Below are 22,156 nucleotides of genomic sequence, written 5' to 3' on the forward strand. Positions count from 1 at the left end.
TACCCTCTTGTTCAACAATATTGAGGATTGTGGTTCCAAAACCAAACTAGATGTGAGAAGAAATGGATAGCATGTATGCAAGAAAAGGAAGTGGACAAAGTGCAGAGCAAGTATACCAACAGCAGTGACTTGATACGGAACACAGCATGGTGAGCCATCTAGCATCACCAGAAAGCATTGGAAAAGAAACAACAAAACTCGACAAGCAAGAAATGAACTCAAAATGTCAAATCACATGCCTTTTGTGCACAGCATTGTCTTATAAACGAGTGCTAAGTATCATACCTGTCAAAAGGAGCTCACCATTCAAAAAACAGAGTCATTCAAGCCATGTAAGTGTGAAAGCGAGCTTATTATTTAAAAAGGATGTCTACAAAGATTCTGCAGAAGGCCAGTCTTACAATTTTCCATCATGGGTATTAACCCATAGCCTTCAAATAGATGCTACAATGAAAGAAACATGTGGTTAAAAGAATACATGAGCCTATGCCCTGGAAAAGAACATCCACATCTACCAAAAAAATTTATCTTCTGCACTGAAGATATATGAGCACATGGCCCACTCCCATCTTTCCTCAATCGATGCCTGTGTCTCTTATATTATAAAGGACATGAAAGACCAATAGCCAACCTTTGTGATCACTCTTCACGCCATTCCTCTGCTTGATTTTCTCCATTCACAAGCACCTCACTTTCTGCAGATGGTTCTTCATATTCATAGCCATTTACCAGTACCTCTTCACCGTCCTCTTGTACATGCTCTTCAGTCGCTACCTCAGCCTTGTCGCAGCAAGGTAACATAGAGATCAGAATTCCAACTAGGCCATAGAAAGTAAAGAGAGTGACAAATACTACACATCATCCCCCAAAAAAAAATGTACCTCATAGGACTCCCCATTCTCAATATGTAGAATCCCATTCAGATGTAAAGCCTTCAATTCGTTAATCAAGTCACCCTTTGAGCTTCCCACATGATTTAGGTACTCACTTGCTGGTAAAAGATTCTCTCTACCAAACATCAGATGAAGATAAAACAAATAAATGTGACGTGAAAGACAGTACCCACTAGTATAAAAAAAGGGCTCTTACACCTTAAATACAAACGATAACAAGAAGTGCACAATTAATACTGCTTGGTGAAGCAAACCTTATGGGTTTCATTCTTGTTTCTGCCTCCAATGCCCAGTGCCAATCTGGAAACAGATTTGGATACTCTTCTGGATCTGCTAATGATTCAGCAGCCTTCTGATTTATCTGCATACATACAAGACAGTCTATAGCTACTTGGTGTGCATTGTCCCTATTGTCAAAGGGTGTTGTGTTTTGAGGGTGCATGAATCTAAGACCCTCACATGAACAAACTGCTTGATACCGAAAAGCATGAAAATTCTCAGAAACTAGAGTGATCACAACTTCGTGGTATCAATCTGCCCATGCCCTTACCTTTTTGAGGTCAGTGCGCCAGAGCTTGACAATTTCTGAGACCTTGCTTGGTAGGTATGCTCTAGCCATGAAAGCAGCTTCAGGTATCCGGTTACTGCAGCCGTTATGAAGTCCATAAATCCCTTAATAAAATTTCCAATGAGAGCCACATGCTATCTGCATTTTCTATATGGATCTAAATATCAACTCTTTTATTGACATATTCAAGGCCATGTCAGGCTGTATCTTGAGCAGCAACAGTTAACAAAAATTGCATGTTACGATTTAGCAGAGCTCACCTATCCACAAGAAGTTGCAGACAATCCTCAAGTTGTCCAAGCATGAAAAGGCAAACAAAGGCCACATTGTTTTTTCCATTTTTTTGGGCCAAGGAAGCCAGCTTCTTCATTCCAGATGAGTTTCCAAGCGACGAATATAGCAGCAGCAAGCCACTTAAATCTTCAGCACGTGTCAAACATTCTTCTGCCACATCCAACTGCACAAAAAGGGTTACATGACTTGGCTGGGAACTACATACAAAGCGACTCTTCCAAATGATACACATGCCACTTATTTCCCCCACGCATGCACACACCCACCCATGCACATATGCACCCACCCACCATACCTTGCCAGAAGACATTGCCAGCTCACCAAGCTGCTTCCACTTGGACTCACTTTGCGATTCTTCAGCAATAGCCTACAAAAGCAACCACTTGGTTTATCAGTGCTGGAACTTGCCATGTGACGTGCCAGACCAGTGGAAATCTTCAGACAAGACTCTAGTCCAATAATTGAACAGATACAGATTTGTGAATGATTCATAAGATATAAAATTTTGCCAAAACTTGAGCTCAAAGAGGAAATGAGGGGAGAAACAAACCTTTGCGACTTCTAGCCTTCCCAACTGGACAGCGAGATCAAACTTATAATCAGGATCCGTCACAATTGCAAGGGCTTCTTCTAGCATGTTGCGTGACTCCAAGAACCGGGCAACACTGCATCCGACATAAACGTCAGTGATACCCATGGTACACCCAAGAAGTAGAGCAGCAATAAAATGGATTGTCACAAGCAAAGTTGCCTTTCTGAATAAATGATGGGCAAGCTGGAAGACAATGTAAAACAAATCAGATCCACGATCCAACTGCAGGGTAAGCCTTCAACAATACATTTCACATAAAATGGATGATTCCTGCTGCACTCAACCTGGGCACACATGAAACAAATACATGATCAATGCCCACATTAGGCGTGTGGAGGCCTGACTTGAAATAATCAGGCATTCACCAGTCCCTAGCTTATTCTGGGGAATATTATGTGAAGGTTAAAAGCCAAGGGAAGGCCGCACAACTTCCATTGCAAGAACACCCAGCCAACCCGGCTGCACTTTGCCTCTCCTGCATGTTGTTGGAGGTGCCATTCTCTGAGGAGGGCCGAGACCCTGTGCATAACTGCCACGTGTCCATGGTGATTACTGGTTATCGCATAAGCAGCGGAGTAGGGTCTATGCAGCACTATAAGGGCTGGAATGGGTTGTGGTTGCTAGCATCTCCCCGGCCGGTTAATTTGAGGGGCAGCACGCTGGGGAGACAGGAGCCCCAGCTGCGACCACTGCAGCAGAATGTTGCTCGCGTTGGTGCCCTTCCTCTGAGTCTCTGCTTCGCTGGTGGCCATGCAAGTGATTGCATGGACTAGCACTGATATCAATTCCAATATGGTTGTGTGAAACTGCCACGTGTTCTTGGTGGATGCCAGCTATCCCATAAGCAATGGAGTGGGGTCTACGCAGTGCTACAAGGGCTGGAGTTGATTGTGGTTGCTAGCACCTCCCCTGGCTGGTTATTTTGGGGGCAGCGTGAAGGAGGGAAATGGGAGCCCCTGCTCCGACCGCTGCAGCGCCCTGCTGCTTGCATTGGTGTGCTTCCTGGGAGTCTGTGTATGGCTGGTGGCCATGCATGTGGTTGCATGGACTGGCATTGATATCGATTCCAATAGATGTATGCTCTCCTTGCTGCCTACGCACCAGCTCTTCTGCTGCTGCCCTTCATTACCACTTTTTTAGGTGCTTGACCAACAGGAGGGGCCAACCCCTCAATACATTTGTATTTCTTGGAGTATTTCGTTGTGCATAACCATGGGCACCATGTGCCAAGCTTGCCATCAACAAAATAAATGTGAATACATGTACCAAACAGTATAGTCCGTGTAGATGTCGTACTAGCACGGTCACAGACACCATCACCAAATGTGAGATAAGTACGCATAGCTGTCATTCCGAGACCATGCACACACAGGCGCTCTCGTACTAAAGCCTGGCTCTCCTTCCCACGGTTAGTGAGTGTGCTAGTTCTCCTTACAGACACTCGTGGACACTCTCGGGCACAATACAAGACAGCAGCAGGAGGGACTCTAGAAGCAACACCCATGGGCACATAGATGCACTAGGGACCACCTGGGTTAGCTCCAAACTAGAATTTGCAGCTTCAATAACAGTAGACCAGCTCCTAGGACACCTTTGGTGCTGTCCATACCGCCATACAGTTACAGCAGGAAAATTGATAGAATGAATAGGATGCTTATGAGATGAGGATCACAAATATGGGTCCAATTTTGCAAATGGTTGCCTATAGCAAGAGATACAAGCAAAAAATGTTCTTGAGCCTGTGTGCACAGAAGCTTGCACAGAGTACACAGATATGAAAGGTGGTCAATTAGTCAAAATTGAAGGGGGTCCAAACCTTAGGTGACATGTGGCAATTGATTTTTAATGAGATGGGTTAAGGTGGCCTCCTTGGGAGAGAACATGATTTTCTCGCAAAGGGGAATAAGGTGGACAAGGCTTGAGGCCCCTAGCACCCATGCACTATAGCTTGGGCACCCCAGTTTTTAAATGTAGAATGCCAACAAGCTTTTGAGAAATTAAAGTATGCTCTTACGCATGCTCCTGTTCTAAAACCACCAAGTTTGATAAGCCATTTATAGTTGCCAGTGATGCTACTGCAGTTGCAATTGGTGGAGTTTTAATCAAGCGGGTAGACCTATTGCTTATAAATCTAGGAAGCTTAGAGTGCATGAAAAAAATTAACACGTACACCACTTAGAACTTCTTGCAATGGTTCATGCATTGAAAATGTGGAGACATCATCTCCTTGGTTAGAAATTTGAAATACAAACATAACATCAAAGCCTCAAGTATAACGTTACCCAACCCAATCTTGATTTTAGACAAAAAAAGATGGAGTGACCTTATTCAAGAGCTTGATTTTTTATTACTTACAGACCAAGAAAAGATAATGTAGTAGTTGATGCCTGAGTAGAAAGAGTACAAGACCTATTGTATCTATGGTAAGAAACCAATTTATTGATCAGATAAAAGAAACAATTGTAAAATAGATTCTTTGATCCAATCATTGAGTTGTGTACAAAGATTCACAAGTCTGAAGAAGAACGGAAGAAGTGTGAGAATTACAAATACAAAGATGGACTCATGATGTTAAACAATCATATATGCATTCCCGACTATGACAATATCAAAAAGAGTATCCTTAGAGAAGCACATGAAAATCCAATAGCCAGACATCCAAGATTTAACAAGACTTATGTAGCTGTAAAGAAGAGCTTTTTCTTTGCCGGGTTTAAAGTACTTTGTCCATGATTATAAAAGGAGATGTCTTGATTGTCAGAGAGTAAAAGCTGAGAGAGTCAAGCTACCAAGAGAATTGCAACCCCTAGATATACCTGAAATGAAGTGGAAATATATTACTACAAACTTTATTACTGGAATTCCTCAAACTCGAGCACGCTATGTCAGTTACCCAAAAAGCATCTTCAATAGGATAATGTTTCCATTGAAGAAGCATTTCTCGGATCACTCTATTAACGGAGAATTCTTTCTCTAGTTTGAAGAACTTTCTCTGGTAATCAACTGACTCAATGGATAAAGAGATAAAGAGACATCATTAAGAACATGGGATGGATCAGCCACATACTTCTTTAGAAGATTGACATGAAATACATCATGAATTCGAAGATGAGGCATAAGTTGAAGCTGATATGTGAGGTCACCTAGTTTGTGGAGAATAGGATACGGCCCACAAAATCTAGGTGCTAACTTTTGAAACTTACCCAAAGATAAAGAGCTCTTTTTTCGTTGAACTCTTACAAAGACCATCTCTCCCCCTTTAGACTACTCTTTATGTCAACGTAGTGCTTTTGTTGATCTTGGGCTTCTCTCATACATTGTTTAATCTCTTAGGTTTGTTGTTCCATTTGTTGTAGCATTTGTTTAGACATTTCTACTCTAGAAACGAGGCCTGACCAAGTCAAAGGAGTTAGGCAATCCTGTCCATACAATGCTTTGAAAGGTGACATGCCAATGGAAACATGTGTGCGCTATTATAAGAAAACTCACCAAAAACATTCTGAACATATCCTCAAGGACTTGATTTACCCTTTTGGTTTGTCCATCTTTTTCTCAATGATAAGTTGTGCTCATGTTAAGTCTTCTACCTACTGCTTTGAAGAAAACTTGCCAAAACTTAGATGTAAAATAGGCCTCTATGTGATACAATTCTCTTGGGCATACCATGCGATCTGAATACATTCTTTACAAACGATTGGGCTATGTCGAGTGTGGTACTTGTGGTCTTTACACGAGCGGCAATACATGTGGCTACCTTTTAAGCGATACATGTGGCTACCTTTGTCAAACCGTCTACTACTTCCAAAATAGAGTCAAGAAGATCTTGTTAGAGACTACCCGAACTTTTATGCAAGATGAAAACATCTTGTTCTTTTAAGAGGGAGAGAAATTCAGGCCTCTTCTTGACATCAAGTAATCTTCTGAAATTGGTAAATTAGACTAGATGATTTGCTTTTCAAACAAACTTGTATACGTGATTTTCAAAAGAGATTGATAGAGAACAACTTCATAATGAATTTTATCGCCTTTGTCTTCTTGGTCACCTTTATTGATATGCTAATATGTTCATTTGCTAGAGTCCTTGCAAAGACCTATTTGATTGCCTATAATACTCTTCATGTGTGAGTTGTTTTTTCTAAGAAAGATGCCCATCAACATTTTTTTAAAGATTCCTAACGACTTTGGATGCTTTGGAGTGAGCAAATAGTAGAACCAACTTTGTTAAGTTGTCTTGATAAAATCATTAGAGGGAAGCTTTGGCCATTAGACTTGAAAAGCTTAATTTGGTCATAATGTGAAGATTTTATGGCATTATATATAGTTTTTTTTTTTTTCGAGAAAAGATCCTTTCATTAGTTATATAAAAAAACGCCCGTAGGGCTACAAAAGACCCTCTCCTGCTCATAAGAAAACAGAGCAGAGATCCAAGCAAGGCAGCTAGGGAGACTCTCCCTAGGTGCAGAAAAGTACAAATATCAGTACAAAGAGCTGAGGGGCTATATCATACAATAGGAGGGGGGAAAAGCCAAACAAGTGGCCTGTAGTGCCAACGGGGGGAACCCGCGTGTAGGGTATAGAAGGGGCCGCTGCGCCAAGTGGTGTGAAAGGCCTAGCGCCGCAAGATCGCCTCATCCGAGTCACCCCGGATGCGGTCATACTGTCCTCGCAGGGTGTGGATCAACTCCTGCCAAATCCCCCGAACAGTCTCTGCTGGTGGCTCCAGTCTCCCCTCAAAGGCCCTGAAACACCGGGCTCTCCAGGTGAACCAGATGGTGAGGCTGCTCAGGAGCTCCCCGTCTTAGATCCCGCTCCTGTGTCCAGCCGACGGACGAGAAATCTGGTGAAGGAACAAGGCGAGGCTGGCCCTAATGAATCTGATGGCCTGGCTGTCCTCCTCCATCTCATAGCCCATAGCAGGCCCTGACGAAGTCGACCAAGCAGCGGCACCCCACGTATACATGCCCTTTGGAGAGAGGGGGACCAGAATGCGCAGCATCCGCAGCCAAATCCGCTGCGCCTGAGGACAGTCCCATAGGCAATGTCTCTGTGTCTCCAAAGGGTGGCCGCATCGGACGCAGGCCGCCAGAAGACCACTGTAGACAAGCTAGGTGCCAATTGCAGAGCCCTTGTGGGCGACCAGCCACTGGAAAGTCGAGATCCTGCGTGCCTGTCGACTAGCCCAGAGCCTGGTCCAGAAATCCTCCAAGAACTTCTGTGAGAGTCCCTGTAGCCGCCAATGCTCCGATGCAGCTGGAGAGACCATCCTCCTGAGATTCCCCCGGTCGGGGTTGAGCACAATCTTGGCAAACACTTAAGCTATTAACATAATTAAACAATTTTAAATGGCGCAACACAATAGAGTAAGAAGCTGAATTTTATTTTTGCACACTGCACTAGGGCCGGAAAGGGCCGACCCCCCTTGTAATAGATTTTATTATCAAGGAAAACTGTTACAAGCCTCACGGGCATTCACATGCCAAACTGTTCAAGTGCATCCATGATCATGAAAACAGCATTGCAAACAAATTTGTCGTAGACGATGGAATCCATAGCTTCACTTGAGAGTAGCTTCGTTCCTTGATTCCTTGAAGCTTGTCAAACGCAGCTATGCTCCACTGGCATCCATACACATACACATGTGTGTGCCAGGACCGAGACATAGGAGACCATATTGACAAAGCATTCGAATCTCAAATTGAAAATTGCTTGCAAAATGCTCTTACCAAGTATTGGACGATCAATGTCGAGCTCCACCTCCGTGCGGACGAACTACAGCTTGAATGTGACCATTTTCCACTTCCGGCTGAAATTAGGGTTTCTAATTTTTAGGGTTTTAAGCAGGTTATATGAGTCCAAAATTGGGCATTTTGGGCTCTTTAGATGCCTATGAGTAAGGGGCACAGCTTGGTATGGTTTCCTCCAAAATTAGGGTTTCTGAAATTAGGGTTTCTGCAGAATTAGGGTTTCTGAAAATTAGGGTTTCAGCAGAATTTGGGGGCGGTAGAATGGTTAGGAGACTCCATATTCATTTAGAAGAGAGAGATAGAGTGAAAAGGTGAGCAACTGGAGGCTTAACTGTGAAAGGAAGAATCTTCAAGCTTTCCATTGGAGCTGGGAGCAAGAGGGAATGAAAATCAGCACTCTCACCAAGCAAAAAGTTAGAGAGAATAACAAAAATAGGCTCTCTTGAAGGGGGGCGCCTATTTCTAGAGAGAGAGTGTAGAGAGAGGTAATTTTCAAAATGAGTAATAGCATGGTGGCAGGTCCTCATACTGCCACCCAGTCCATAACCATCCCTTTTCCACACAAATTTAGTGGGAAGGGTGCCTGGACACTCGCCTAGCCGACCGGAAGGGAATTCTAGTCTATTCTTACTTATAGTTTGTCCGCCCGAGCTTTAATGAAGTGTGGACGCCCAATCTCACTTATAACTTGGGCGGACACACTTATTAAAGTGTGGACCTGCAAAACAAAGAATATATTGCTTTAACTCATAAAAGAGTAAAGTGGTGTATTTACCACCTGTCTACAGCCCACAAACGAGGTCAGAATACAGTTTCACTCGCACAGTTCACAAGAGGGCGTCCCCTACATGTGAACTACACAAACAAATCTTGCATGCAATCAAATAGTTCATGCAAAGACAGGATTTTTAACTTGCAAACATGTTATGCAAGGATGCATTGAACAGTCTCCCTATTCATTTAGCTTGTAGTCCGTGGTACCACACTCTGGATTTGGGCGCAGATACACAATCCCAACCCATATATCCAGCCTACTGGCTCTCGGTGTAGACATAAGTCCCCAACCATAAGATGCCAGTCCATCCTACAGAACTCGTCCATAGGCCTGAAGCGCAGAGAATGCCCAAATAGTGACACCTCCTCGCCGTCAAAATATGTCTCCCCAACCGAACCGTATACTGGAAAAAGGTGATCTCTGTGGCCTCGGGGGATGCATAAGGATCATGCCACTCGTACTCGCCAGGGTCTCACTGGAGCCGGGCCAAGGGGCGCGCTGCATATGCCCAAATGCGCCAATCAGAGTCCACATCTGCAGGGTCTGGATCAATATGCCACTTCCGGGAAGCGGTGGCCACAACCCGTATCCTCTGAAAGATGCACTCTGCAACCAAAGGCGACTCCGCCTCCACTCTCTGAAGTCTGCCCTCATCTTGGATCTCATAGTAGAGGCATCTACCATCCTCAGTGCAAGCTCTGACAGCAATCAGGATCTCCAACTGTGTAAAGGCTCCCATCCACCGTGGGGCCACTGGCTCGAGAGGCGTGAACCACTCCTCTGTGAGTGCCTCCTGAATGTCATCCCTCATAATCACCCCCCCTCTGAAGTGACTCAGCCTCTCCACCTGGATCTCCTCTGGGAGACTGCAGAAGGCCTGCCAGTCTCCAAAACTACGTGCTGGGCCTGCCGCCAATGGTCCCCAGGCTAGACGAGACCGAGAACCTAGCATATGACCCTGCTCTGTGCGTACCGCTGGGCTCCAGATGAGCGACTGTCTGGCCCGCTCCTCATCACAAGGAGGAGGTCTCTGAGAGAGTCCCGGTCTCAGCAACTCTCAAGCTCGCAGGATACTCAAGGCAAATCTGTCCTCCCATCCTCTACTGAGGCTTGTCCTCCTCATCTCTATGAAGATCCATCGTATCTCTGGTGCCCAAGTGCCCCCTGTTGGAGGAGCCCTAGCCTGCAGCCGCTGAAAAAGAAGCTCTTTCCAAGGCTCAGTGTGCCTGGAAGCAGCCCCCGAACAATAAGCTTCCCCAGTAAGGCTCTACACTGGATCTATAATGCCCAAGCCCCCCTGGGCCAGCGGAAGTGTAATAACTGCCCAAGCAACCTTAGCCCGGGCTGGCTGACCATCCCGCCCAGACCAAAGAAAGTTCCTGATCAACCTCTGTACCTGGCTGATGCAATAGCTCGAGAAGATCCAGCAAGACGTGATGTACCACATGGTCGCTAAAAGCACCTGATTTGCCACCACCACCCTCCCAGCCAAGGATAGCCGAGCTGTACTCCAATACAAAAGCTTCTTCCGAATGCTCAGAAGAAGCGGGGCAATCTGCTGCTCAGGTGACAAATCTAGGCCAATCTGGCATCCCAAATACCACACTGCTGTGCCAAGAGGAATCCATCTAAAACCCGGGTCTGGGCTCCATGCCGGAGTGGGAGCGCTACTGATCCAAAAGGCCACTGTCTTGCGCCAATTGATCAATGCTCCCGAAGCTGTGCACTAAAAACCTGAAGCGACTGCTCTGCCTGTTGAAGATTGGCCTCCTGGCCATGCAAAAACAAACCCGTGTCATCAGCAAACTCAGCATCAAGCAGGTCCTCCCCACGGACTGGGAGCTGGAGTCCTCTCAAACCAACCTCCTCTGCCGTCAGATACATGCTCATAGCCTCAGCAAAGAAGAGAAAAAGAAACGGGGCGAGAGGACACCCCTGAAACTCGGCCCCCGTCCTCATGCCATCAACACCTGGCTACGAGCTGTGGAATATAGAGCCGCCACTCCTCGAATCCAAACTAGCTCAAAGCCCACGCGAAGCATAGTGCCCTCTAAGGAACCCCAATCGACTCTATCGTATGCCTTCTCAAAATCGAGAAGCATCACGACCAGGTCCTCACCGAGAAATCTAGCTCGGGCCGTCGCCTCCCAGAAGGTGAAAATGTTATCAAGGATACTGCGCTCCTTGACGAATCCTGTCTGGGTAGCATGAATCAACTCCCCCAGGAAGGGTTGGATCCTCAAACTCAAGGCCTTTGCTAAGACCTTGTAGACAGTATTGAGGATCGTAATAGGTCTCCAATTCTGAATGTCATCTGATACTCCCTCCCCCTTGGGGATAAGAAAGATCAAGCCCTCTGAAAAGCTCTGTGGCATCACCCCAGTGTCCAAAACATACTGAAAGCCCCTGCGGAGGCCTGGCCCCAAAAGGTCCCAATAGCGCATAAAAAAGGCAGATGTCAATCCGTCCTCCCCAGGGCAGCTATGGCGCGGAAGGACCCTCAAGGCCTCAGCAAGCTCAACTTCTGAAAGAGGCTCACCCAGAACTGTGCGCATACGATCTGTGACCCTCCTCTGCACATGGGCCCACACAGTCTGTCTGCAAGCATCCCGAGCCTCAGTGGCTGGCTCCGCTGAAAGCAGGTCTCTATAGAACTCAGTGGCAATGGCTCTGATCTCCCCGGGCTCAATGGCTACCGATCCATCCTGCCTCCTGAGCTGGCGAACTCCTGCTCGAGCATGGCGTGGTCCAGTAATCTCAAAAAACTCCCCAGTCACTCTATCACCAAGCTGCGTCCACTGAGAGGCCTGGCGACGATAGTAGAACTCATGTCTCTGCTCCTCTGCCTCTCTAACCTCCTGGCGTGCCTGGCTCAGCTGGGACGCCACCCACTCACATGTAGGCTGCTGCTCCTGAAGGCGCTGGAGCGAAGCAAGGCTACATCTCAACCAACGCTCCCACTCGCGAGTCTCTCCCAGCCGTGTCAAGGTTGCAGCGTGCAAAAAAGAGCTGAGCTCGATGAGTCCCTGGGCACACTGGCCTGCTGCATCCTGGTCAGAGCTCTAGCTATCATGCCATATCCTCTCAATGTCCTCAGAGAGACTAGGATCTGGAAGTACCCTCTTTGGGATCCTCAACTGCAAGCTGGTCTCCCGTGTCCTCTCCCCAAGTGTCAAAATAACTGGCACATGGTCTGAAAAAGAGGTGCCAGCGAGAATGCCAACGGAGCCCCCACACTCCCCTAACCTGTCGCCCACATAGAAGCGATCAATCCGTGATAGATTAGTCCCTCCCTGCCGGCGATCCGACCGAGAGAAACTAAGACTGTCCTGAGAGCGGGAGAAAGCCTCATGCTGCCATGCATCAGTGATCCTCAGTGTCATGCAAAATTGCTCCCAAGCTGCAAGCTCCGTGCCGTGCACTGTAACATGACTGCCTCCCACCCTATCGGCCGGGTCCTCAAGCATGTTGAAGTCTCCCCCGACACACCAATGTGCGGCCTCTGGCAATGCATCCGTAACCTGGGTCCAGAACTCTGCTCTGGCACTAGCATGGGTGGGCGCATAGACATTGAGCCGCCAAAGAGCTCATCATGCATCCTCAGAATGACATACTGTGCTCTACCAGGCACAATGATCCCGCAATCCACAATGGCCTTCTGCCATACATATACTCCTCCCTGCCCACCCAAGGGGCCAAACCCTGCAGACCAAAATGTGTCCCATCTACCAGGCATCACCGAACCGTATCTCCGGATCCTGCTCTCACCCAAATGGTGCTCCTGCATCATCAGAATATCAATACTGCCCCCAACCAGGCATCTCTGAAGCTCCTGCCTCAAGCAACCACGATAACGTATATAGTGTGCGCCACCAAGGCCCTGTACATTCCATGAGATGATCCTCATGGATGACCTACTGAGGTGGAGGCTATCTCAGCGGTACGGCGGGCCTTCGCAAGCGGCTTGGATGGAGAATAGTCCCCATCCGAGCGGCTACGAATCTGCCCACTCGGTGTGCTGCAAGAATCTCGGATCAGGTGCCAGTGGCTGTGTCCCATGGCGACTGCCTCCCGCTCAAACAGAGCAACCTCGTGTATGCATACATATCCACGGTCGCGTGCTAAGTCTGCCACTATGCGAACCACCAAATGTCGAATCCCGGAGGCATCCACACTCCCGGTATCAAAGAAAAAATGAGCCAACTCCCATAGTCGGCCTATCACGTCTGTCACCTCCAGATCGCTCACATGGTGAGAAAACTCAACTGCCTGAGTCCTCAAAATGCTAAGAGCAAGATCCAAAGTCCACTCCCGGTCACTAGGGCCACAGAGAGGGAATGAGAAGGCCACCGCTGAATCAAGTGCCTCCTCCCCTCAGGCCGGAGGTATCACTACATGGACTCTGATGGGTGCTGGCTCATGGGGGCCCTCCGCTCCAAAAAGCCGTGTGAAGGAGTAATCAAAAGCCTCCGAGCGCTGTCTAGTGTCGAGACGACTCAGCCGACTGCTGCAGATAGAGGATATCCGTGAAGCCCGAATCGACATGGTAAGTCTCCTCTGCGGTTCTCGAGCAAGGTCGGTGCTCAGTGTTCGCCGGACTGCAGGTGGACTGCAGGTGAGCACCAGGGAACTGCCAGGGCCTCCCGGGGAGCTGAGGCGAGCGGGGGGGGAGGAGGGAGGGGAGAAGGGGGTGGAGAAGGAGCCGCTGCCAAAACCGGAGCGGGAACGGGAGGAGGCGAAGGTGGAAGCGAGGCGGGAGGGGGGGACGGGGGAGGGGAGGGGGGGGTGAGGGTGAGGGTGAGGGTGAGGGTGAGGGTGAGGGTGAGGGTGAGGGTGAGGGTGGGGGTGGGGGTGAAGGAGGGGGTGCTGGCATCTCCTGGTCCTCAGTCGGCGCTGGGGTCTCCTCCTGGAGGGGACGGGGGAGGGGAGGGTGAGGGTGAGGGTGAGGGTGAGGGTGAGGGTGAGGGTGGGGGTGAAGGAGGGGGTGCTGGCATCTCCTGGTCCTCAGTCGGCGCTGGGGTCTCCTCCTGGAGGGGAGCAAAGCTGTTCCTCACGGGAACCCAGTGATGCTGAGACTGTGACTGCTGCTGCATCGGTCTCTAGGCGTGCTGCTGTGGCTGTCTCCCTCGACGGCGCCCCTGTCCAGGCTGCCACTCCAAGGTCTCTGTGGGCTGAGCAGGTGTCCCAGAGGCTGGCTGCCGAGCCGCATCTGTGGGCGGGCCATCGGGGGCCTACTGCTGCCGTGAAGGTTGGGGTCTCTTGCGAGGGCACGCCTTGGCCATGTGGCCGACCTGCCTGCAGATAAAACACTGGTTCGGGAGCCCCGAAAACTCCACTCTCTGATCAATCCATCCTCCCCCTATCCTAGGCAGCTGAATGACCTTCGGAAGGGAGGAGATGTCAGGAACCAAAACTTTGACCGAAGGTAGCCCAGCTGCTCTAGCCACCACCACTGAAGCTGCTGTGGGACCAATCTCAAGCACCGAACCCACCAATGCTCCTAGCCTAGAAAGGAGAGGAAGGTACTCACGGCAGAGTCCAGGGAAGCAAACTATAACATGGAATAGGCGCTCCCCCTGCTCGGCCGCTGTTGGGTCAAAGCCATGCTGCCAAGGTCTGAAGAATGCCCGAGCGCCCCTGATGTCAAGGGGACTCATGGCTAGGACTTGGGCCACGCTCTGAGCTGTCTCGAACTCAATCCGGTAGTGTCCACGGCCCAGTAACTGAACGTCCAGGATCTTGCCCACATCTGCAAGAAGGCGGGCCTGGAGAAGATCCCGGATCTCCCCTCTGCTGGGGCGAGTGCCGACTATACGGCAGATGGTGGAATGTGCCTGGAGGCGTTCCACCTCTGCAGCGAGGCTCGCTTCCTCTTCTGGCAAAAGAGAAAACCTGATGGGGGTATCCTCAGGGGCGGGCGAGGGGGCTGCGGAAGAGTCCCTCTGAGGCGGGGCGGGAGGAGCCTCCATCAGAGTCTGAAGCTATGTCCAAGGCGGAGCGAATGCGGAGAGTCCTGCAAGAACCGAGCTGCACACAAAGGGCGGAGGGGGAAGGCGGAAGGCAAAAAAAACCCAAGGGATGGAAAAAAGGAGAAAGAAGAGGAGGGGGGGGTAAGGCGGCGGCGAAGAAAAAACCAGAGGGGGGGGCGGAAGCAACGCGAAAGGGGGGTGGGGGGAAGAGAGGGCGGAGGCTGGCGGAGGGGGGCGAGGCGCTGAAGAAGGGAGGGGGGCGCGAAGGAGAGGAGCAGGGGGCAGTGGACGCTACAGCGCTGGGGCGGGGGGCGCAAGAAAACCAGGCAGGCAGAATCACAGGGCAGGCAGGGGGGGGAACAGATGCGAGGGCGGGAAGGGGGGAGGGCGTGCAGGCAGCAGCGCGAGCAAGGGGGGGGAGCGGAAGCTTCAGCAAGCGATTGCCCAGATCATGAATTGGTGGCAGAAAACTCTTAAGCGTGGCATTATATATAGTTATGAATTAAAGTATACAAATTAGTAAATTACTATACATAAGAGCAACCTTAGAATTTAGACTTCAAAGACTTAACTAGTTAAGAGACTAAAAGAACTCTAATGCAAACTAACACTAGTAATTATTGGCATATATGCTATAAGTAGTGCCACATGTGAACATGGGCTAACCAAGGGCACTTTTCTCCCTTTGGGTTTTTCCCCTTGGATATCATCTGGTGTGAAAGGACACCACCACTTTTATTTGTATTTTGATATTATGGAGTTGACTCCACACATTCCAATGCAATCCATTGTGTGAGCATCAATCACTATCCACTGTGTACTTGCTACTACTAATTGTGTGCGTGTCTGTGTGAAACCCTAACCCTAATCTGTAAGACAGGCCCTGGGCCAACAGTGATATCAGAGCCCCCCTACTGCACAGCCCAGGACGTTCTGTCCGGCAAATGTGTACGTTCTGTCCGATGACTGAGAAGCACGCCATTCTGTCTGAGCTTGTCATTCTGTCCGGCCCATGCTCCAACGCCTCTGGCCTGCCACTCTACGCCCGCTTTTCGTCTCCAAAAGGGCCGGCACTAGTGCGCTCAGCGCCACCTCTGCCGGCAGGCAGCACAGTGGGCGGCCCTGCGCCCACTTTGTGCTTGTGTGGCACTTGACAGAATTTCGAGTTTTTTGGGGACACTTCCATCGAGCAGGCCTCTGTCCACTCGTTGTCCGACACACACCACCGATGTTGACGTTCGGCGTTTCAATTCAATGTCGTCACCATCTTCACCATCCGACACATGCCGTTGATCGTTGACGTTCGGCATTTCAGTTCACCATCTTCGCCGTCCGGCACCGCATGAACATTGTCCCCTAAACCTTAGCTGCCTGTTCTTCTTCGCCACCTACCACTCATCCACTAGCAGCCGCCGAGGTCTCCGTGCTGCATTACGTCGCCAACTGCCCGACTGCCCAACTTGCTCCCCCAAGGATACTGCACGATAACCTAACTAGTACCGAGCTTGACAAACGACAATGGCTTTTGACAAGAAAGAAGAGAGAAGATCCTACAACTTAGGATTTGATATTCCAAGCAAGAATACAGAACAACAATAAATTACAATATTTTCAAGGCAGGTTTTCATTAAGTGGAAGGAAATAAGTGACTTAATCATCTTCATTAACCACTTAACTCTATTTATTTGAGAAGACATAATCCAAGAGACGTGACCTTTCCCCAAGGATCACACCCTTCCACAAAACGGTTGGCACCCTTTCACCAAAAGTCACACCCTTTGAGAAAGAAACACACCCTTTCATGAAGCGATACAACCAAGGGTCGTGATTTTCCATGAAGGGACACATGGCCATTCAAAGAGACACAATTCTTTATGAAGAGTTGTGTGTGAACCACTAAGACATGCCTCTTCGCATTAAAAATCAAATACTCATTGAAGAGTAGCGCCTCTTCCAAGAGGCATGACTCCTAAATTGTAACATTTCATTCTCTATATACGAGAGGCCTTTAGCATCAATGCAACAAACACGACACTTCTCACTCTACACTTGTTATATTACACATTAAATCTCAATCACGACACTATTCACTCTACATTTGTTTATATTACACATTAAATCTCAAACATGTCTACTTATATAGCCAAGACTAACACACAAAGCCTTTGAAATGGTTTACTACTCCATGCAAAGCAAAGCACTCTTAGCAAAATTCCCTATGTGAGGACTTCATAATCAGCCATGGAAACCCATTAGCTTATGTGATCGGACCGTAAGCTCTTAACATGGAGGAGCAGTTGCTTCTTAAAAAGCTTCTATAAGTGAAGAAAAATAAAAAACTACCAATGCATATAGCATGTCAAATGCCTCTTGCCTGTTATATTGCTCTTTTGGTATTGTCGGTAGCACTTCTTCAGCCCTTTCCATGTCTCCCCTCATAACAAGGGTTTTGTACTCAACAAGACTTAGCAATAAGGTGTAGCTCATAATGCTGCAATGGAAAACAGCACAACACAAGGCTGATTCCAATACTATAATGAGCTAGTGTTATCAAAAAGAGAGAATCTGTAAGATATGCGCAATTTTAACAGACTCACTTGAACTCTTTATCGATAAGGTAAACTCTACTTTGGCTTGCAAGATAACCAAGCAGATACATGGGCCGATCCAAGTGATACATTGTGGTGACCTGCATTATAGAGCACTTGAAACAAGTTTTTGAAAACATTCAGTGGCTCAATTTAGAGCAGGTATCATCTCAGCTAATTTACCTCCCCTCCAACACAATAGTTCAGGCGCCACGCTGAGTTGTTGTAAATGAAGCAATCGCCAACCCATATACCCGTGCGAACCCGCTCAGAGATCTCATGCAGGAGTTCAAATGCATCCTCGATTCCTTGTTCATCCATTGCCTTGCCACTGTCTGCGAAGGCAGCCACAGCATCTCGCTGCATTGATAGCATGCATTTGAGATTCAAGAGACAAAAAGTTTGCATTAAAGTAATTAGTTCCAGCCTTTGGAGGAATAGTTTCCCTTTGTACATGGCAACACTTTCTAACATGATCATGGGTTCCTATGAGGCAAACAGGTCGAAAAGCAACATGGAATGCACCCTTAACCTACATTGTATTTGAGTATGTAGAAGGAATTGTCACTTGAGATTGTGACCAAGTCGCCACTGTCTGCCCAGTAGATATCCTGCACATGTATGAAACACTCAAAAGAAAGGTGCGTTGTTGTGTAGTATTTATTAGACTTTCTCTTGACCAGACTGAAACATTTAGATGTCAATCTTTGCGGTCCCACATAACCTGGCACATCTCCTCCAGCCTGCCTAAAGACCATGCCATACCTTCACAGTGACATCTATGCGCCGAATCACTCGGCACTCAGCCCAGTCATAGAAGCATACGAAGTCATTTGAGCGAACAGCCAGCAATGCTCCTCCATAGATGCCCTCAGCTGAAAAAGTGGGCCGGATGCTTTTTCTCTCCTGCAATTACTACAAAATAATATCAGATAATCATAAAACTAGTGAAATTTTACAAATATGCAATGTGTAGGCCATCTAGCTTTTAAAGCTACATTTGCAGAACCTAGCAAGACCAGACTCCAGTATTGGAACAGCAAAAAAAAATCACTTGGTCTAAATCCTCGGAGGAGATGGCTTGACAGCTCTTACAGCTGCAAAACTAAAAATCGTATTATCAGAGGTAGGCATATTAGAAGAACAAGACACAGCATTTGCCAGCAACCGTTGAGTCAACGATATGCACAAAAAGGTCGAACAAAGCTGCTCAAAGGCCATCAAAACATTGCACTATCAGAAGTAGACATGCTAGACTTCCAAGCCATTTGTTGAATCAACAAAGTAAGCAAAAAATTGCCAGACAGTGCATGGAAATGAGGGAGAGAGGGTTCAAGGCCAGGAGAAAAGGATTCATGGAGATGATCTTACAAGCATACATTTAAAAAAGCCGGAAAATAAATATGGCAAGGCTGTAGTCTATTAAGGGCTTCGATCAAGGCACAAAAATAAAACACAAAAAGACCTGATGAGTATGGAAAGAATTCAACAATATTCAGCCAGGAAAGAGATCTTAAGGCAGCTTCCATCTTTGGTTTCAGGACCAAGTTGCATGAAGACTCGCACAGGGTAAATGTCCCTAATGAGGCACACTTTGCCCATGCTTGTGAGTGCATGTATGCATGGAAGAGTGAGCGTAAGGAATCTTCACCTGGAATGACTTATTGTATATCTTGATTTTTGATGTACTCTCACGAACAGCATATTCACCATCCACTGACCACGCGAATTCTAGAGCAGACCCAAAAGACCGATTTCTCCAAGCAAGAGCCGTGTAAATGATGTACTCTCCATCTCCACACACCACCACGAACCTTCCATTTGGATTATGCTTTAAGCTCTGCACAACAACCATTAAAACTCAGAATATCTCCAAACCAACCGCCAAGCATGGTTTTGCGTCTTCAAGCAGGCACTAATCATATGTGGGTTGTGCTTGAACACATTCTTATGAGTTCAAATGAACTCAGGCACTTGCTTGTGGGTAAAGATCGCAACTTCCAAGCTCCTTGACAGCCAATGGTAACCTCTCACCATCAGCTACCTGCATAATCAAAGAAAAGACATAAAATTAGCTAGTTTGCAATCCACAAGTGGATATTACCAAAGAAGAAAAGACATAAAATTAGCTAGTTTGCAATCCACAAGTGGATATCACACTAAAGTTTATGGAAAGAGCCATTAGACTCCAAGCAAATCATAAAGAAACCAATTCAAAAGTCACCACTGCCTCAGACAAAAAGCAGAGCTGATTTAAGGCCCTTTACATAACAGCCATGAAAACTGGACAAGCAGCCCTGATTGCCTGGGCCATGATCAGCCACCCCCACCATCATCTGAAGGGATGGGCAGGGTTGTGTACAAGGGGCCTAAGAGAAAAATGCATAGCATTTACATAGCCCTAATCTCAATACCTCTTCTGATCCAACTGATTTAATGTTCACGGTCTGAATTTCATTATGTTTTGCCCAGATAATCTTCCCGCTATTATCCATGCTTGCTACTGGCTCCTCTCTTCCTATTTTGATCATAATAGCACCCTCATCGTATCCGATAGCAATCCTGCAGCTCACAAGCAAAAAGGTCTAAGAGTTCAAACACCAACCCTTCAAATCACCCATACTTCGAGCCAACCACCAAACAAGACATGAACAAGATCAGCTAGTGTACCTGTTGGAGCTCTTTAAATATCCAATAGTCCACACCCGTTCTAAACCATAATTCAATGTATTTTCCAGCCTAAGACCAAAAAACCAAATCATGAGAAAAACTTGAAAACTATTTGGAAAACCACACATGAAAAAGTAGAACCCTTAAAAACCATTTTTAGCAAAGTATACTTGGAGGGGGCGATATGCAAGATGTTCAGCACAGTGGGGATCATGTATTGCAGGATTTTCAGCATGATGCCATTGCCCTTGATGCCCCGCAAGGCGCACAGGTTTCTCGTACATATGCAGGTACTGTGCAGGGCCTCGGACAAGGGCATGTCAGTGGACTTTGCCCCATGGATTATCTCGTCCTCCAGCATTATGAGATGCGTCCTCAGGCTGCCCATCGTCTTCTTAGATCGGGGGTCAAACCCTCTTCTCTTCCATGAGAATCGTCTCATGGAATGTTCAAGGCCTTGGAGGGCTTCCCACCCGTGGTAGGAAGCGCCTTCTGAAGGACCAGCTTCACCCTGCTGTTACAAGAGGGTCTATGGATATACTTTTGTTGCAAGAACACAAATTGGATAGATCTCAGTGTGGCAAAACTGGTAAGATGCTTTCTGGTCACACCTTCAAGTCCTCGGATGTTGGGACTAGAGGGGGTGTTTGCATTTCAGTGGCAGCATCTGTTATACCTCATGTTATTGGGCACGGTGTTATCATCCCTGCTAGAGTGTAGTGGATCTTGATCATGCATGAGGGTCAGAAATTGGGAATCTTGAATATCTATGCACCTAACGTGAGAGGTGAAAGGGTGGGCCTTTTGGGACACCATTACAAATGTCATTCCCCAAGTTGATCATTGGATAGTGGGAGGAGACTTCAATATGGTTGAGCAACCTTCTAACAAGAAGGGTGGACCCGAAGGGGGTTTACACCCATTGGAGCGAGCCTCATACAAGAGGTTCACGCTTTCTTTTTTTGGCAGGGATTGTTGGACGGAGGATGACTCCCAGAGAAGGCCAAACTCCTTATCTTTCTCTTGGCATAACCGCAGGAGCGGGGATGAGAGCATCTTTGCATGTCTGGACAGATTTATGTGGATGATTGGTCCCTGGACAAAGGAGGCACCATTGCTATTATGCCTAGCACCACCAAATCCGATCATTGCCCCGTCGCTTTGTGTCTCAAGGAGCCTAGGACTCGCTCGGCTTCTCCCCATGTCCGTATCCCTGACTCTCTTTATCTAGATGCTGACATCTCCCTTGAGATCAGAGAGATATAGAGATCTTGTGACGGTCCTGATCCTCGTCATAATATTGCACTGGCTCTTGAGAGGACTAGCCATCATTATCATAGCGTTGCCTTGTCCAAGAAGGAGGCTCTGGACAAGGAGAGAGCTATTAGACGTAGGATTGCTGCTCTTCAGAGGGAACATGAAAAGCATCCACATGCGTCTTGGATTACAGACCTCTTGACCACAGTTAGAGCAGAGCTGCAGTTGACCATGGACAGGAGGGCTGAGTTCGCGTTTCATGCGAACAAGGCTTTTTGGACTCAGTTGGGTGGCAGATGCAACAAAGAGTTTTTTAAGCACACAGACCTTCCCATAGCAGGGATTCTGTGAGGTACTTGCAGGATTCACAAGGTGAGGTTCAGATTGAGCCTGATAAGGTAAGGGGTATTGCTTCATATTTTTATCGGTCTTTGTTGACTACAGAGGTGCCCTCTCCTCCAAGAGATGTGGCACGGCAGAAAGTTTGCTAGTGCATGCCCAAGCTCATTACAGATGCTATGTGTTCTTCCCTGGATGCCCCTTTCTCAAAGGATGAATTCCTTCACGCACAGTGCACTGCATGCTCTTTCTAGTGGTTCATGCCCAGGGGATGATGGTCTTTCTCCCGCCTTCTTTATTCTTTTTTGGGATCATATTGGAGATGCTATCACTGTTGCCCTTCAGGAAATGTGGCTGTCGGGTATGATGCTGCCATACATCACAAAGAGGCTGATTCACCTTATCCCCAAGAGTGGGGACAAGACTGACATCACGCAATGGAGGCCCATCACTCTCCTTGGATCTGC

At 47.6% G+C, this 22,156-nt stretch overlaps 1 protein-coding gene across 1 annotated transcript in view; it reads right to left on the reverse strand.

Moving 5' to 3' along the window:
- Positions 1-336: 336 nt before the first annotated feature.
- Positions 337-22,156, reverse strand: part of LOC147637739 (coatomer subunit beta'-1-like) — a 35,824-nt gene continuing 14,004 nt past the window's right edge. Inside the window, exons 9-24 of the mRNA XM_086799580.1 lie at positions 20,094-20,162; positions 19,838-19,985; positions 19,402-19,467; positions 19,075-19,263; positions 18,189-18,329; positions 17,960-18,034; positions 17,607-17,783; positions 17,433-17,524; positions 17,210-17,326; positions 2,306-2,420; positions 2,051-2,122; positions 1,722-1,918; positions 1,444-1,537; positions 1,148-1,254; positions 882-1,008; positions 337-780 (exon numbers count right to left, since the gene is read on the reverse strand). Coding sequence (XP_086655706.1) covers positions 640-780; positions 882-1,008; positions 1,148-1,254; positions 1,444-1,537; positions 1,722-1,918; positions 2,051-2,122; positions 2,306-2,420; positions 17,210-17,326; positions 17,433-17,524; positions 17,607-17,783; positions 17,960-18,034; positions 18,189-18,329; positions 19,075-19,263; positions 19,402-19,467; positions 19,838-19,985; positions 20,094-20,162 — 1,927 coding nt within the window. The 3' untranslated portion in view covers positions 337-639. The remainder of the gene's footprint in view (positions 781-881; positions 1,009-1,147; positions 1,255-1,443; positions 1,538-1,721; positions 1,919-2,050; positions 2,123-2,305; positions 2,421-17,209; positions 17,327-17,432; positions 17,525-17,606; positions 17,784-17,959; positions 18,035-18,188; positions 18,330-19,074; positions 19,264-19,401; positions 19,468-19,837; positions 19,986-20,093; positions 20,163-22,156) is intronic.

The sequence above is a fragment of the Cibotium barometz genome, chromosome 6 (assembly GCF_041138505.1).
Source record: "Cibotium barometz isolate CiBa-2024 chromosome 6, ASM4113850v1, whole genome shotgun sequence".
NCBI classification, from domain to species: Eukaryota; Viridiplantae; Streptophyta; class Polypodiopsida; order Cyatheales; family Cibotiaceae; genus Cibotium; species Cibotium barometz.